Below are 15,623 nucleotides of genomic sequence, written 5' to 3'. Positions count from 1 at the left end.
GTGACCTTTTTTGCCTTTTCCTAGCGCTACCTCTCACATATGAGGGGGGAGGGGGTTGTTATTTCATGTGTGGCAAGGTGGCGATGGAAATGAATAAGGGCAGACAGTATGAATTATGTACATGTGTATATATGTATATGTCTGTGTGTGTGTGTATATATATGTATACGTTGAGATGTATAGGTATGCATACTTGCGTGTGTGGACGTTTATGTATAAACATGTGTATGTGGGTGGGTTGGGCCATTCTTTCGTCTGTTTCCTTGCGCTACCTCGCTAAAGCGGGAGACAGCGACAAAGCAAAATGATAATATATATATATATATATATATATATATATATATATATATATATATATATATATATATATATATATATATATATATATGTGTGTGTGTGTGTGTGTGTGTGTGTGTGTGTGTGTGTGTGTGTGTGTGTGTGTGATCACTATTTTGAGTAAGTTTATTGTGCACTGTATAGTTCAAGGAGGGTGACTGCCCTGGGAGGTAATATAGGATGAATTAGATGAAATCTCTTCGAACTACACTCTCCAAAGAACTAGAATTGTCGCAAGTACAGTCCCTGTGACCACTGATGGCTTTAAATCCCCCGCCTTCGTGGGTATTGTGATCTGCTGCTCCTAGCGGCGGTGGCGGCGGCGGCCGCTTCACAAATGTTGTGGGTTTAATCAAAGATACGACGAAATGTTAAAAGTTACAGCATCGAAATGGATTTCAGTCAACTTTTCACTTAGATTATTTCACCTAAATCATTCCTTACTCATGCACATGACTGTATCAAGTATATAAAATTATGTAGTGACAAGTATACTTCCAGAAGACTAGCTTGGGACGAGACCGATAATGCTTCTGCGGGAATTTATTGGTACATAATACAAATAAAGCTTAACTGTATATTCACATACTGCATGTGTCATGCGATAAGATACATAAGGTTAATTTTTTATCGATGAATCAATAAGATTTTTTTATTTTGTATCATCTTAATGTATATGTTTTGTGACTGATGTCAACAAAAGTTTTCCCGCGCTTTTCAGCCGTCGTCAACACAAACTCTGTTGCATGTGACACGGTAGGAAGGAGGAATATTATTTACAATGTCGGTGAGTACTTTTGGTTACTCTTGTTTTATGGGCTACCGTATCAAAGTGGTGTAGTCAGGGATTCTTCTTGATGAGATGTTTCCCATAGAGAGTTTTGATATATCCTTAACAATCACGTATGATGACAGGCTGCCCTGTATGGTGCGTTGATGTTATCCAGCCAGCACTTGAACACAAGCTAGCATAGTAAAAAGCATACTGTAAGCTTTACCTATCATTATCAGCGTTTCAGTGAAACCTTTGAAGGAATGTGCATAGATATACACTACGAATACGGTAGCAGAAGGTGGATAGGTCTGCTGTGGATGAGGAAGGTTGGGGTGCAAAGGAGCAACATGGATTGCCTCTAAACCTTCATGTCTATACTAAGAAAATTCAAACTGTTACTCTGCCGAATGATATGTCACACTGCAGTATTGAATTTGGCGTCCTCGCTTGTGATTAGCATGTATTAATAACACTGTAGCAATGGTTAACCGCATAGTGCACATATACCATAATAACGTTTCTCGTACTCATGATAGCAACATGGCCAGAACAAAAATGTACTCTGGTAGAATTTTATGGTAACTGGTCTTTTGCCAGTTTTGCTCTAGATACACCACAAAAATGAAATTTTAATTAGAAAATAAACGTCATATGATTTTTACTTTGACTTAAGACACGCTTTGTGATTTGTAGCATTTTTATTTTCATTGACAACTGAATGATTGTAGGGAGGGCTAAGAAGAGTAGGGAAAATGTGAGGTGATTAATACAGAAATAGGTGAGACCCTTACAGAAATCACCATGACTTATAAACCTCACATAAACTCCCTAACAAATGATATTTATGGTAGAAACTTACCAATGTTAATCTGATATGCTGTCGTAGATTGCGTGGAACGATAACTTTTTGGTAGGCAGTCACCATTCACCATGTGTTTGGTATTTTGTTGAAGTCATGAATGTGTTTGGTGATATATATATGTTGAAAATTAGGTTCATGAGTTCATAAGATTTCAGCACCCATGAATATTTGCATATGGTTTTATTTTCCAGGACCAACCAACATCTCCATCAGCTGTCATGAGCTCTCCTGAGCCGACCACTCCTAGTCGTTCCAGTTTGTCAGGCCGTCGACGACGTAGATCTTCCCGTGGTTCAAATGTGGACCCAGTTACTTCCTCTCCTGGTCGTGATCTCCCTCCATTTGAAGATGAAAGTGACCTTTTGGGGAATGACCTGCCTGTGGAGGAAGAAGATGGAGAGGAGCTGTTTGGAGATAATATGGAAAAGTGAGTTAAATGCTTAGGTGATTTGCTAGTAGCTTCTTATTTCTTGCAATGTTTCATGTTTGTTACTTCCAGATATTTTGTGCAGGCAGCAGTTTTTTATTTGGAGGACAATATTTTATGGTAATTTACCAGTTTTGCTATGTATTTCAACTGGCTATTAATACTGAGTTATTTTGATGTATTTTGCAGAAGTAATGTTATTCCTTGGATTTAATAGAACTTAGCAGAAAATTTAGGGAAAGGTATGTTTTGGGCCTCTGACAAAGCAGGCTCTCATTCCTCAATGTTTGCAGGGGGTTGTGCATGGCACTATTATAATTTGAAGTCTTCCAATTGTAGACCGAACAATGGGAAACAAAATGCAGAACTGTCTTTTGAGGACGTGCTATTCGCTTGTGTTAAATTCCTGTTTTTCTTTCATCAGTGACTACCGACACATTCCGGAGTTGGATGTTTATGATCGTGAAAACCTTGATGATTCCGAATTCTCAATGATGAGTGAAGGGGACCGTTTAGCAGCTGAAGCTCAGATGAGAAAGCGGGACCGTGATGAGGGTCTTGTCACTGGTCGTATGCGACGGGGCCTACTTTATGGTTAGTATGAATGTCTGAAAGATATAGTTACTTATTGTGGTAAGGACAAGTATGGTTGTCATCTGATTTTACTAAACAAATACTTGAATACTTTGAATTTTCCACTTGAGCATATTAGTAGGTGTAGTTAAACAAGTATACAGTGCAACTATAGTGGTGGGTTATCTGCAACTAAGATGAAAAAGTTGGAAGAGTGCATTACAGTGTGGTTGAAGAATGTTGGAATGAGATATGAATTGGAGAAAAGAAAGTTACTGACAGTTAGGAGCTTTGTGCACAGATGATTAACATTTATGTGAGCAAAGCAAAAAGAGGAGTAAGGGGAAAGGTTATTGTTATGGTATGTATTTTTGAGAGGTTTGAAAGCATGAGGAAATGTTTTCAACTGTAATATTATAAAGATGGGGAGATTCATACCAGTCAACAATACCATTTAGTGGGAAATAGCATATTGGATGCTGATCTTTGGATTAAATGCATATGTAGTTAGATAACTTTTGTCTTATTTTTTTTCTTTATCAATCTAATTAATGTCTGGCACACAGATGACAGTGATGATGAGGAAGACCGACCATCAAGGAAGCGTCGCATGGCTGAGAGAGCTGTGGAAGGGGATGCACCGGAAGATGAAGAGGTAAGTGAAATTGACTGATAAGATGTGTTGGAAGTGAAATGTTTGAATAAAAAAATGATGCTGTAAGAGAGAGGTGTGGTAGTAAAAGAAGTATGTATGATATAGCTGAGTAGAGTATGATGCAATGGTATGGATATATGGAGATGACTATGAGGGTTTACATTTCAGACGTGGAGGGCACAGGGAAAGAGGAAACCAAGGAGAAGGTGGAAGAATGGAGTGAGATTCCTTGAGAAGTTAGGTCCTGAATATTTTGGAGGATGTGAGGTAGGCATGGGATAGAGCAAATGGAGGAATGTGGTATACATATTGCCAGTTGGTTGAATGAGGGCATATAAAGTGGTTGAAGAAATTATGGAAAGGTTTGTAGGACTTGGTTATGGAAAGGTGGATCTGGTTTATTCATGAGTGGATGTGGGAGAATGAGGGCATTCTTTGTTCCTGGTCCTGTCTCAGTAATGCAGAAAACTGCAAACACGTGTAAGAATTTTTTCTGACCTAGGAGTTTATCCTTTTTTTCATGATACATCAGAATCTTTTTTGTTTCAGTTGATAGTGGTGTAAATATGTCCTTTTTTGTATTTTTTTCAAATAAATACAATAAATGAATATAGAACTTTGACAGTGTCAGAGGTATTTTGTTGTTACACCCCAACATATGTAAAATTCAGTTGAATTACTCATGAAGAAAGCTAGTCTTAAATTTTAGGAGCCATGGATAATTGATAGAAAAAGGTTGAGACCTGGTAGTTTAAATATTTATATATACTACACTGGGGGTGAGGGATTGTCTACTAGGGATGAGGAGGCCATTACATCTTTTTTCAATTGTTTTTGAGAGTTAAAGTGAATAAGAGCAAGGTTATTAGGTTCAGTAGGGTTGAGGGACAAGTCAGTTGGAATGTAAGTTTGAATGGAGAAAAATTGTAGGAAGTGAAGTGTTTTAGATGTCTGGGAGTGGACTTAGCAGCGAATGGAACCATGGAAGAGGAAATGAGGTGGGGGAGGGGGCAAAGGTTCTGGGAGTGATGAAGACTGTGTCGAAGGAGAAAACGTTATCTCAGAGAGCAAAAATTGGTATGTTTGAAGGAATGGTATTCTAACGATGTTATATGGTGTTGTGAGACAAGGGGTATAGATATGGTTGTACGGAGGAGGGCGGATGTGTTAGAAATGAAATGTTTTAGGACAATATGTGGTGTGATCACATATGTAATGAAAGAGTAAGAGAGATGTGTGGCAATGAAATTTGTATGGTTAAGATAGCAGAAGAGGGTGAGTTGAAATGGTTTGGACATATGGAGAGAATGAGTGAGAAAAGATTGACAAAGGATATTTGGTTAGAGATAGAGGTACAAGGAGAAGCAGGAGACCAAATTAGAGGTGGACGGATAGGGTGAAAAAGGTTTTGAGCGATCAGGGACTAAACATACAGAGGGTGAGAGGCGTGCAAGGAATTTTTAATTGGAATGATGTGGTATACTGGGGTCGACGTGCTGTCAATGAACTGAACCAGGGCATGTGAAACGTCTCGGGTAAACCTTGGAAAGGTCTGTGGGGCCTAGATTTAGTTAGGGAGCTGTGGTTTTGGTGCAAGCAAGGATGAATATGTACGTGTACAGTAGGGTTGAGGGTCAAGTCAATTGGGAGGTAAGTTTGAATGGAGAAAAACTGGAGGAAGTAAAGTGTTTTAGATATCTGGGAGTGGATCTGGCAGCGGATGGAACCATGGAAGCGGAAGTGGATCATAGTGTGGGGGAGGGGGGCAAAAATCCTGGGAGCCTTGAAGAATGTGTGGAAGTCGAGAACATTATCTCGGAAAGCAAAAATGGGTATGTTTGAAGGAATAGTGGTTCCAACAATGTTGTATGGTTGTGAGGTGTGGGCTATGGATAGAGTTGTGCGCAGGAGGATGGATGTGCTGGAAATGAGATGTTTGAGGACAATGTGTGGTGTGAGGTGGTTTGATCGAGTAAGCAACGTAAGGGTAAGAGAGATGTGTGGAAATAAAAAGAGAGTGGTTGAGAGAGCAGAAGAGGGTGTTTTGAAATGGTTTGGGCACATTCAGAGAATGAGTGAGGAAAGATTGACCAAGAGGATATATGTGTCGGAGGTGGAGGGAACGAGGAGAAGTGGGAGACCAAATTGGAGGTGGAAAGATGTAGTGAAAAAGATTTTGTGTGATCGGGGCCTGAACATGCAGTAGGGTGAAAGGAGGGCAAGGAATAGAGTGAATTGGATCAATGTGGTATACCGGGGTTGACGTGCTGTCAGTGGATTGAATCAGGGCATGTGAAGCATCTGGGGTAAACCATGGAAAGCTGTGTAGGTATGTATATTTGCGTGTGTGGACGTATGTATATACATGTGTATGGGGGTGGGTTGGGCCATTTCTTTCGTCTGTTTCCTTGCGCTACCTCGCAAATGCGGGAGACAGCGACAAAGCAAAAAAAAAAAAATGTATATGTCTGTGTATGTATTTGTGTGTATATGTTGATACATATATGTGCATATATGGATGTTTATGTCTATATATATGTGTATATGAGTGGATGGGCCATTCTTAGTCTGTTTCGTGGCACTACCTCGCCGATTCAGCTAACGGCAATTAGGTATAATATAAAAAAGCATCACATTTTCTTGTAAAAGAAAATTTTTTTCTAATTGAAGTGTGACAGCTTGAAAAATTTATACCTTAAAAAAGACTGTCATAAAACCAAATATACACGTGACAGTATTGGAGTATGAAAAAAGCCAAGGAACATAGCATTTCTTAGAGAGTATGTATGACATAAAATCTTGTTTATGTTCATGTCATTACTTCATATTTCTCTTCTTACTACATAATCTTAATATATATGGAATATTTCAGATGATTGAATCTATAGAAAATCTTGAGGACATGAAGGGTCACAGTGTCAGAGAATGGGTTTCAATGCTTGGTCCTAGAACAGAAATTTACAATCGTTTCAAGAATTTCCTTCGCACTTATGTGAATGACAAAGGCAATAATCTTTACAAGGATAAAATACGACAGATGTGTGAAGAAAATAAATCATCATTTGAAGTTGATTACAACATAATTGCTTCTGAAGAACAGGTTCTTGCCTACTTCCTTCCAGAAGCTCCAACGGAAATGTTGGAGATCATGGACTCTGCTGCCAAAGATGTTACACTTTCTATGTTCCCCCAGTATGAAAGAATTACAAGAGAGATTCATGTAAGAATCACAGATCTGCCATTGATTGAAGAATTACGATCTCTCAGGTAAGTTGAAAGAATTTATTGGTAGGAAGTTACTTTTATGGTAGGTGACTATGGCTGTTACTATCCCATTTATTTTTGTATTTACTTACAAAATTGCTAGCACTTAAGGGAGCATTAGAACTGGGAATTATTTTTAGCATCATTACAAAGTCCAGAGAGTGTTCCATGTAGCATTTGTCATGTGCATTGCCTCATAGTTACTGGGACAGAAATTGGAAGGGTGGGAATATTGTGGAGAATATCAAGAACATCTCATCTCAGTTCCATGATCAGAGATGGAAATGTCTTGATTTTATAAGCCAGGTTGAAATCCAGTATAGAGCAATTTTATGGGGAATATGGATCTATCTATCTATTAATATTTCTGACACGTTCCAATTGAAACTTCCTCAAGGGGATGGCCATGGCAACAGTCTCCATAACTAGTGAACTCCAGTGCCGCTTCTGAGGCTTTAGTGCCTCACCCTTAACGGGCCTCTGGCATAGGGTATCTCCAGTGTAATGTTTACAGAGATTCCTACTTAACATTCCTGTTGACTTTTACCCAGTGCTCCTCCCTATTACTTCTGCCTAATGCTCCTTCTTGAATATTCCTACCAACTACTTCTGTATCCTGCTCTTCCCATTTTGCCAAAAGGCAGAGCTAGCACATAGTGCTCACTGCAGGAAAATCTTGAGCTACAAAAATGAGATTAGTCAGTTAAATGTTGTCAAGTGTTACATATGACAAGGAAAGATTGTATGTCTCTGGATAGATTGCCACTAATCCACATGTGGCTGAGGCAGAAAGAAAATACAGGTACCAGGGTCAGAGGAATGCATCTTAACAACCACTGAAGTGCTGGCTTACCAAGCAGCTGTCAGTAACCCTCCTGATATCCAGACGGGCAGTACTGGTAATGTACCTCTCTTGGTGTTGCTGCTAACCAACTAATGGAGGCAAAATCCAAATCAGAGTTAAGGAGCTTATGCCATTCAGGTTCTAAGATACTGGGAAAAAAAAATTGTGGAAAGATACATTTGATCTGTTTTGTAAGGTTTAAGTTAGATGTTCAGTTTATAAACCAAACAAAGCATTTTTGTAAGAGGCATAACTAAAGCGAACTCCAGACAAAAGTTATGGGTGTTACATCATTCAGTTTTTCAGATGCTGAGAAACAACTGTATAAAGTGTACAGTTTTATTTGTTTGACTTAACCCATAATGATCAGATCAGATCCATCTTTACCAAAGCTGGGCACTAACGTGACAACCCGATAACAGATAATTACTGGTTAATTTTTGTTCTCTGACTATTATCGGAAGTTAACTTCCATAATCATTATCGGACCAGTTGACTCCCAATATTCAATTTTTAGTCCAATAATCTCTGTTAAGTTTTGTCCAATAAGATGGTGTGGGAGGCAAGTTGTTAGAAGCAGTGAAAAGTTTTTATCGAGGATGTAAGGCATGTGTACGTGTAGGAAGAGAGGAAAGTGATTGGTTCTCAGTGAATGTAGGTTTGCGGCAGGGGTGTGTGATGTCTCCATGGTTGTTTAATTTGTATATGGATGGGGTTGTTAGGGAGGTGAATGCAAGAGTTTTGGGAAGAGGGGCAAGTATGCAGTCTGTTGTGGATGAGAGAGCTTGGGAAGTGAGTCAGTTGTTGTTCGCTGATGATACAGCGCTGGTGGCTGATTCATGTGAGAAACTGCAGAAGCTGGTGACTGAGTTTGGTAAAGTGTGTGAAAGAAGAAAGTTAAGAGTAAATGTGAATAAGAGCAAGGTTATTAGGTACAGTAGGGTTAAGGGTCAAGTCAATTGGGAGGTAAGCTTGAATGGAGAAAAGCTAGAGGAAGTGAAGTGTTTTAGATATCTGGGAGGGAATTTGGCAGCGTATGGAACCATGGAAGTGGAAGTGAATCATAGGGTGGGGGAGGGGGCGAAAATTCTGGGAGCGTTGAAGAATGTGTGGAAATCGAGAACATTATCTTAGAAAGCAAAAATGGGTATGTTTGAAGGAATAGTGGTTCCAACAATGTTGTATGGTTGCGAGGCATGGGCTATGGATAGAGTTGTGCGCAGGAGGGTGGATGTGCTGGAAATGAGATGTTTGAGGACAATATGTGGTGTGAGGTGGTTTGATCGAGTAAGTAATAATAGGGTAAGAGAGATGTGTGGTAATAAAAAGAGCAGAAGAGGGTGTTTTGAAATTGTTTGGTCACATGGAGAGAATGAGTGAGGAAAGATTGACAAAGAGGATATGTGTGTCAGAGGTGGTGGGAACGAGGAGAAGTGGGAGACCAAATTGGAGGTGGAAAGATGGAGTGAAAAAGATTTTGAGTGATCGGGGCTTGAACATGCAGGAGGGTGAAAGGCGTGCAAGGAATAGAGTGAATTGGAATGATTTGGTATACCGGGGTCGACGTGCTGTCAATGGATTGAACCAGGGCATGTGAAGCGTCTGGGGTAAACCATGGAAGGTTGTGTGGGGCCTGGATGTGGAAAGGGAGCTGTGGTTTTGGTGCATTATTACATGACAGCTAGAGACTGAGTGTGAACGAATGTGGCCTTTATTATCTTTTCCTGGCACTACCTTGCACACATGAGGGGGGAGGGGGGTTGTTATTTCATGTGTAGTGGGGTGGCAATGGGAATTGATAAGGGCAGACTATTATTGGTGATTATTGGTGCATATGCACCTGGGCATGAGAAGAAAGATCATGAAAGGCAAGTGTTTTGGGAGCAGCTGAATGAGTGTGTTAGTGGTTTTGATGCACGAGACCGGGTTATAGTGATAGGTGATTTGAATGCAAAGGTGAGTAATGTGGCACTTGAGGGAATAATTGGTATACATGGGGTGTTCAGTGTTGTAAATGGAAATGGTGAAGAGCTTGTAGATTTATGTGCTGAAAAAGGACTGGTGATTGGGAATACCTGGTTTAAAAAGTGAGATATACATAAGTATACGTATGTAAGTAGGAGAGATGGCCAAAGAGCGTTATTGGATTATGTGTTAATTGACAGGCGCGCGAAAGAGAGACTTTTGGATGTTAATGTGCTGAGAGGTGCAACTGGAGGGATGTCTGATCATTATCTTGTGGAGGCTAAGGTGAGGATTTGTATGGGTTTTCAGAAAAGAAGAGTGAATGTTGGGGTGAAGAGGGTGGTGAGAGTAAGTGAGCTTGGGAAGGAGACTTGTGTGAGGAAGTACCAGGAGAGACTGAGTACAGAATGGAAAAAGGTGAGAACAATGGAAGTAAGGGGAGTGGGGGAGGAATGGGATGTATTTAGGGAATCAGTGATGGATTGCACGAAAGATGCTTGTGGCATGAGAAGAGTGGGAGGTGGGTTGATTAGAAAGGGTAGTGAGTGGTGGGATGAAGAAGTAAGATTATAAGTGAAAGAGAAGAGAGAGGCATTTGGACGATTTTTGCAGGGAAAAAATGCAATTGAGTGGGAGATGTAATAAAGAAAGAGACAGGAGGTCAAGAGAAAGGTGCAAGAGGTGAAAAAGAGGGCAAATGAGAGTTGGGGTGAGAGAGTATCATTAAATTTTAGGGAGAATAAAAAGATGTTCTGGAAGGAGGTAAATAAAGTGCGTAAGACAAGGGAGCAAATGGGAACTTCAGTGAAGGGCGCAAATGGGGAGGTGATAACAAGTAGTGGTAATGTGAGAAGATGGAGTGAGTATTTTGAAGGTTTGTTGAATGTGTTTGATGATAGAGTGGCAGATATAGGGTGTTTTGGTCGAGGTGGTGTGCAAAGTGAGAGGGTTAGGGAAAATGATTTGGTAAACAGAGAAGAGGTAGTAAAAGCTTTGCGGAAGATGAAAGCCGGCAAGGCAGCAGGTTTGGATGGTATTGCAGTGGAATTTATTAAAAAAGTGGGTGACTGTATTATTGACTGGTTGGTAAGGTTATTTAATGTATGTATGACTCATGATGAGGTGCCTGAGGATTGGCGGAATGCGTGCATAGTGCCATTGTACAAAGGCAAAGGGGATAAGAGTCAAATTACAGAGGTATAAGTTTGTTGAGTATTCCTGGTAAATTAAATGGGAGGGTATTGATTGAGAGGGTGAAGGCATGTACAGAGCATCAGATTGGGGAAGAGCAGTGTGGTTTCAGAAGTGGTAGAGGATGTGTGGATCAGGTGTTTGCTTTGAAGAATGTATGTGAGAAATACTTAGAAAAGCAAATGGATTTGTATGTAGCATTTATGGATCTGGAGAAGGCATATGATAGAGTTGATAGAGATGCTCTGTGGAAGGTATTAAGAATATATGGTGTGGGAGGCAAGTTGTTAGAAGCAGTGAAAAGTTTTTGTCGAGGATGTAAGGCATGTGTACGTGTAGGAAGAGAAGAAAGTGATTGGTTCTCAGTGAATGTAGGTTTGTGGCAGGGGTATGTGATGTCTCCATGGTTGTTTAATTTGTTTATGGATGGGGCTGTTAGGGAGGTGAATGCAAGAGTTTTGGAAAGAGGGGCAAGTATGAAGTCTGTTGGGGATGAGAGAGCTTGGGAAGTGAGTCAGTTGTTGTTCGCTGATGATACAGCGCTGGTGGCTGATTCATGTGAGATACTGCAGAAGCTGGTGACTGAGTTAGGTAAAGTGTGTGAAAGAAGAAAGTTAAGAGTAAATGTGAATAAGAGCAAGGTTATTAGGTACAGTAGGGTTGAGGGTCAAGTCAATTGGGAGGTAAGTTTGAATGGAGAAAAACTGGAGGAAGTAAAGTGTCTTAGATATCTGGGAGTGGATCTGACAGCGGATGGAACCATGGAAGCGGAAGTGGATCATAGGGTGGGGGAGGGGGCGAAAATTCTGGGAGCCTTTAAGAATGTGTGGAAGTCGAGAACATTATCTCGGAAAGCAAAAATGGGTATGTTTGAAGGAATAGTGGTTCCAACAATGTTGTATGGTTGCGAGGCGTGGGCTATGGATAGAGTTGTGCGCAGGAGGATGGATGTGCTGGAAATGAGATATTTGAGGACAATGTGTGGTGTGAGGTGGTTTGATCGAGTAATTAACGTAAGGGTAAGAGAGATGTGTGGAAATGAAAAGAGCGTGGTTGAGAGAGCAGAAGAGGGTGTTTTGAAATGGTTTGGGCACATGGAGAGAATGAGTGAGGAAAGATTGACCAAGAGGATATATGTGTCGGAGGTGGAGGGAACGAGGAGAAGTGGGAGACCAAATTGGAGGTGGAAAGATGGAGTGAAAAAGATTTTGTGTGATCGGGGCCTGAACATGCAGGAGGGTGAAAGGAGGGCAAGAAATAGAGTGAATTGGATTGATGTGGTATACTGGGGTTGACGTGCTGTCAGTGGATTGAATCAGGGCATGTGAAGCGTCTGGGGTAAACCATGGAAAGCTGTGTAGGTATGTATATTTGCTTGTGTGGACGTATGTATATACATGTGTATGGGGGTGGGTTGGGCCATTTCTTTCGTCTGTTTCCTTGCGCTACCTCGCAAACGCGGGAGACAGCGACAAAGCAAAAAAAAAAATATATTGCTCAGATATGTTGTTTGTTTGTTTTGTATGTCCAACACCATCATGCAATGATCAATTTTTATTATTTCTGTTTAAAGATGCTTCGACTTACAATTTTAAATTTTACTTTATGATGGCCAGTTAGCAATATGCATTCAGTAGAAACCATACTGTGATGGCGAGGTAGCATCACGCATTTAGTAGAAACCGTACTTTGAATTTTGAATTCTGGTTGTGCGAAAGTAATACGCATTCAGTAGAAACTTTACTTCGAATTTTGAATTTTGTTCTTTTCCCGGACTAGCAATATGTGGTACAATGCTCTCTCATGATGCTGCACAATGGAAGTGCGCTGCAGTGTTCAGTCAGCCACAAGATCACAAATGTATACAACTGTTACTCTACAATGCACTGTGTCGCCAGCCTTTTTTTTTTCCCCCAGCATTTTACAAAATGCCCATCTCTGTCTCCTGCCTCTGGTCAAAAGAGGAAGGCAATTATTCTTGAGATGAAATTAAAGATTTTTGCCTTGCATGAAGGCGGCGAGCCAGTAATGGCCATTGCACGTGAGTTAGGACTTTCATGATCGACGATCTCAACCATCTTAAAGGATAAGAAGCAAATCAGTGATGCAGTGAAGTCTTAAGCTTCAGTTAGATCCACTGTCATCACAAAGAAAAGAGCTGGGCCAATTGATGATATGGAAAAATTACTTGTCATGTGGATGGAAGACCAGATACAGAAGTGCATACCTTTTACCCTAGTGACAATCCAGGCTAAGGCAAGAAGTCTTATTGATACACTAAAACGGCATGTCGATGATCCTACGCAAATGTTTACAGCAAGTCATGGGTGGTTCCAATGCTTCCAAAGGCATTATGATTTTCATAATATAATGTTTTACGGTGAGGCAGCGAGTAACAGTACCGTAGGTACTGAAGCTTTTAAGGGATAGCTGTATTGGATGATTGTGGATGAGAAATGTAAGTGTTCTGAGAATATTTAAGGTAAGCTAGGCTAAGGTATGATGTGCGATAGTTTAGATGTATTTCATTAGATGTATTAAATGTATTTTGACATATTTTCAACATACACTGGGTTTATTGGAACGTAGCCCCATCATAAGTCGGGGAGCATCTGGAGTGAGGAATATTATGTGGTTTGTAAAATGATACAAACAGATTATAAAAACATTAATCTTTGCCTGACATTTTATGTTAGTAATAACTCGGGCTTCGCCACCCCCAAGCTGCCTGCCAAAAGGGTCCAGCGGTTCACCATCAGCAAGGCTGTGGGCTGCAGCTCAGCCAGGACTGGTACTTCCTTGTTTTTTTTTTTTTTTTTCTATTAAAAAAGTTATCATTATCGGATTATTGTTAATTTCCGGTAACTAAGCATTAAGATTATCAAATTATCGATATCAGACTTAAACATTGGTGTTATCAAGATTATTATTATTATTGAATTTAACTCTTTAGTTATTGATGCCCAAAACTGATCTTTACTGAGCTAAAAGGGCATTCCACAAAACGTGTCATTATAATTGAAACGAGAATGAGTGTATATGTTGTTCAGAAAATATGAAAAAAGAATATGAGACTATGTATGAAGTTTTGTGGCCAAAGGTGGAATTTCATTTCCAAACTTGTGTAATGGGATCTTGTGTCATTCAGGTCTTTAAAGACTGAGAAACGATTGTGAAAGTCCCATAAGTATCTAATGTGCAGAGGCAAGTTCAAAGCTTGTATAATGTGTCAATGTGTCATTCAGTTCTTTAGAGGCTAAGAAACATTTATATAAAGTCCCATGAGTATCCAATTTAGGATTTTGTAGTTGTGACCAACGGTACATTTCTGGTTTGAGGTACATCCCAGCAACAGATGATGTACAAAATACAACAGATAAAGCATTCCTTATGTGTCTGTCAAGCTAGTCATGCAACATAACCAGGGTTTGGCTTCTTACAGTGAAGGGGAACAAGGTGATCTTTAAATGTCTTGTTTATGCTCTGTAGGCAACTCAACACACCCAGAAAGGGGGTATTTTGATTGGAATAAATGTTACAAGTTGTGATCGTAGTTCTCCTTTTGTGTTTACAGTATTTCTCATAAACGTTGTCCATTGTAGGTTAAATGTGGGTTTTGTGTTCAGAAGGCTAAGTTCAACATTAGAATTATGGTATTTTGATATAACATATTACACACAAGTTGAATTATGGTATTTTAATATAACATATTACTCATACCTTGTGTGTTGGAGAAGCATTTTTATTTGCAGTCTGTGGCTACCCAATAGATTTTACTGTGCACACAGAATTCAAGATTATAAGTGGCTACATTAAGGACAGTACCACCATACAGTACTTTTTTTTTCCCCTACAGATATGATGTCGATTTTGATAGGATATTCATGTATGCTGAGTGACACATTTCCTGTTGTATTCCACAATGTTAATTTTCCCATTGTCCGCAGACAGCTTCACCTGAATCAACTCATTCGAACTTCTGGTGTAGTGACATCTACAACAGGCATCCTTCCACAACTTTCAGTAGTCAAATATGACTGTAACAAGTGTTCTTATGTACTAGGGCCATTTGTTCAGTCACAGAACTCTGAAGTAAAGCCAGGATCATGTCCAGAATGTCAGAGCAAAGGGCCATTTTCAATTAACATGGAGCAGACTATATACCAAAATTACCAAAGGATCACACTGCAAGAATCCCCAGGCAAGGTTAGTTTTTGAAGAACTCTTCGTTTTAATTGAATTTCTTTACATACTTGCTCACTGTTTCCTGCATTATTGAAGTAGCTGCAAGAACAGATGAAGGAAAGGTGTCATTCACTCACATCTATTTCCTGTCTATCTATCTATATCTGTGATGCCTGTTCCATTCTGGAGCTCCCTCAAGGGATTGGCCATGGCCATGTTACTAGTGAGCTCTGTTGCTTCTTCTTAGCCTTTAGTGCCTCACCCTCTGACAGGCTACTGGCTGAGGGCAAGTCTAGCACAGTGTTTGCAGAGGCTCCTTCCTAATGTTTCTATTGACTACTTCTACCTATTGCTCCTACCTACTACTATTTATTGCTCACCATATTGCCATAAGACAGGGCTGGTACGTAGTACTCTCCGCAAGAAAATCCAGAGTTATGACAAATGAACTGTGTTAGTTAAGTTTTGTAAAGTGTTGTGTGTGACAAGGAGAGATTGTATGTGTGTAAACAGAATGCCAATAGTCCATGTGCAGGTTAGGCAGAA

General features: G+C 40.0%; 1 protein-coding gene across 1 annotated transcript in view; it reads left to right on the top strand.

Annotated features, from left to right (window-relative positions):
- Positions 1 to 1,044: 1,044 nt before the first annotated feature.
- The window catches only part of Mcm2 (DNA replication licensing factor Mcm2), a 40,904-nt gene continuing 26,325 nt past the window's right edge, over positions 1,045 to 15,623 (top strand). The window contains exons 1-6 of the mRNA XM_071683902.1: positions 1,045 to 1,123; positions 2,165 to 2,400; positions 2,825 to 2,994; positions 3,540 to 3,628; positions 6,501 to 6,895; positions 14,840 to 15,098. Coding sequence (XP_071540003.1) covers positions 1,118 to 1,123; positions 2,165 to 2,400; positions 2,825 to 2,994; positions 3,540 to 3,628; positions 6,501 to 6,895; positions 14,840 to 15,098 — 1,155 coding nt within the window. The 5' untranslated portion in view covers positions 1,045 to 1,117. The remainder of the gene's footprint in view (positions 1,124 to 2,164; positions 2,401 to 2,824; positions 2,995 to 3,539; positions 3,629 to 6,500; positions 6,896 to 14,839; positions 15,099 to 15,623) is intronic.

The sequence above is a fragment of the Panulirus ornatus genome, chromosome 37 (assembly GCF_036320965.1).
Source record: "Panulirus ornatus isolate Po-2019 chromosome 37, ASM3632096v1, whole genome shotgun sequence".
Classification (NCBI taxonomy): Eukaryota; Metazoa; Arthropoda; class Malacostraca; order Decapoda; family Palinuridae; genus Panulirus; species Panulirus ornatus.
Note: the sequence above shows the minus strand (reverse complement) of the source record. Positions and strands in the feature narration are given on the sequence as shown.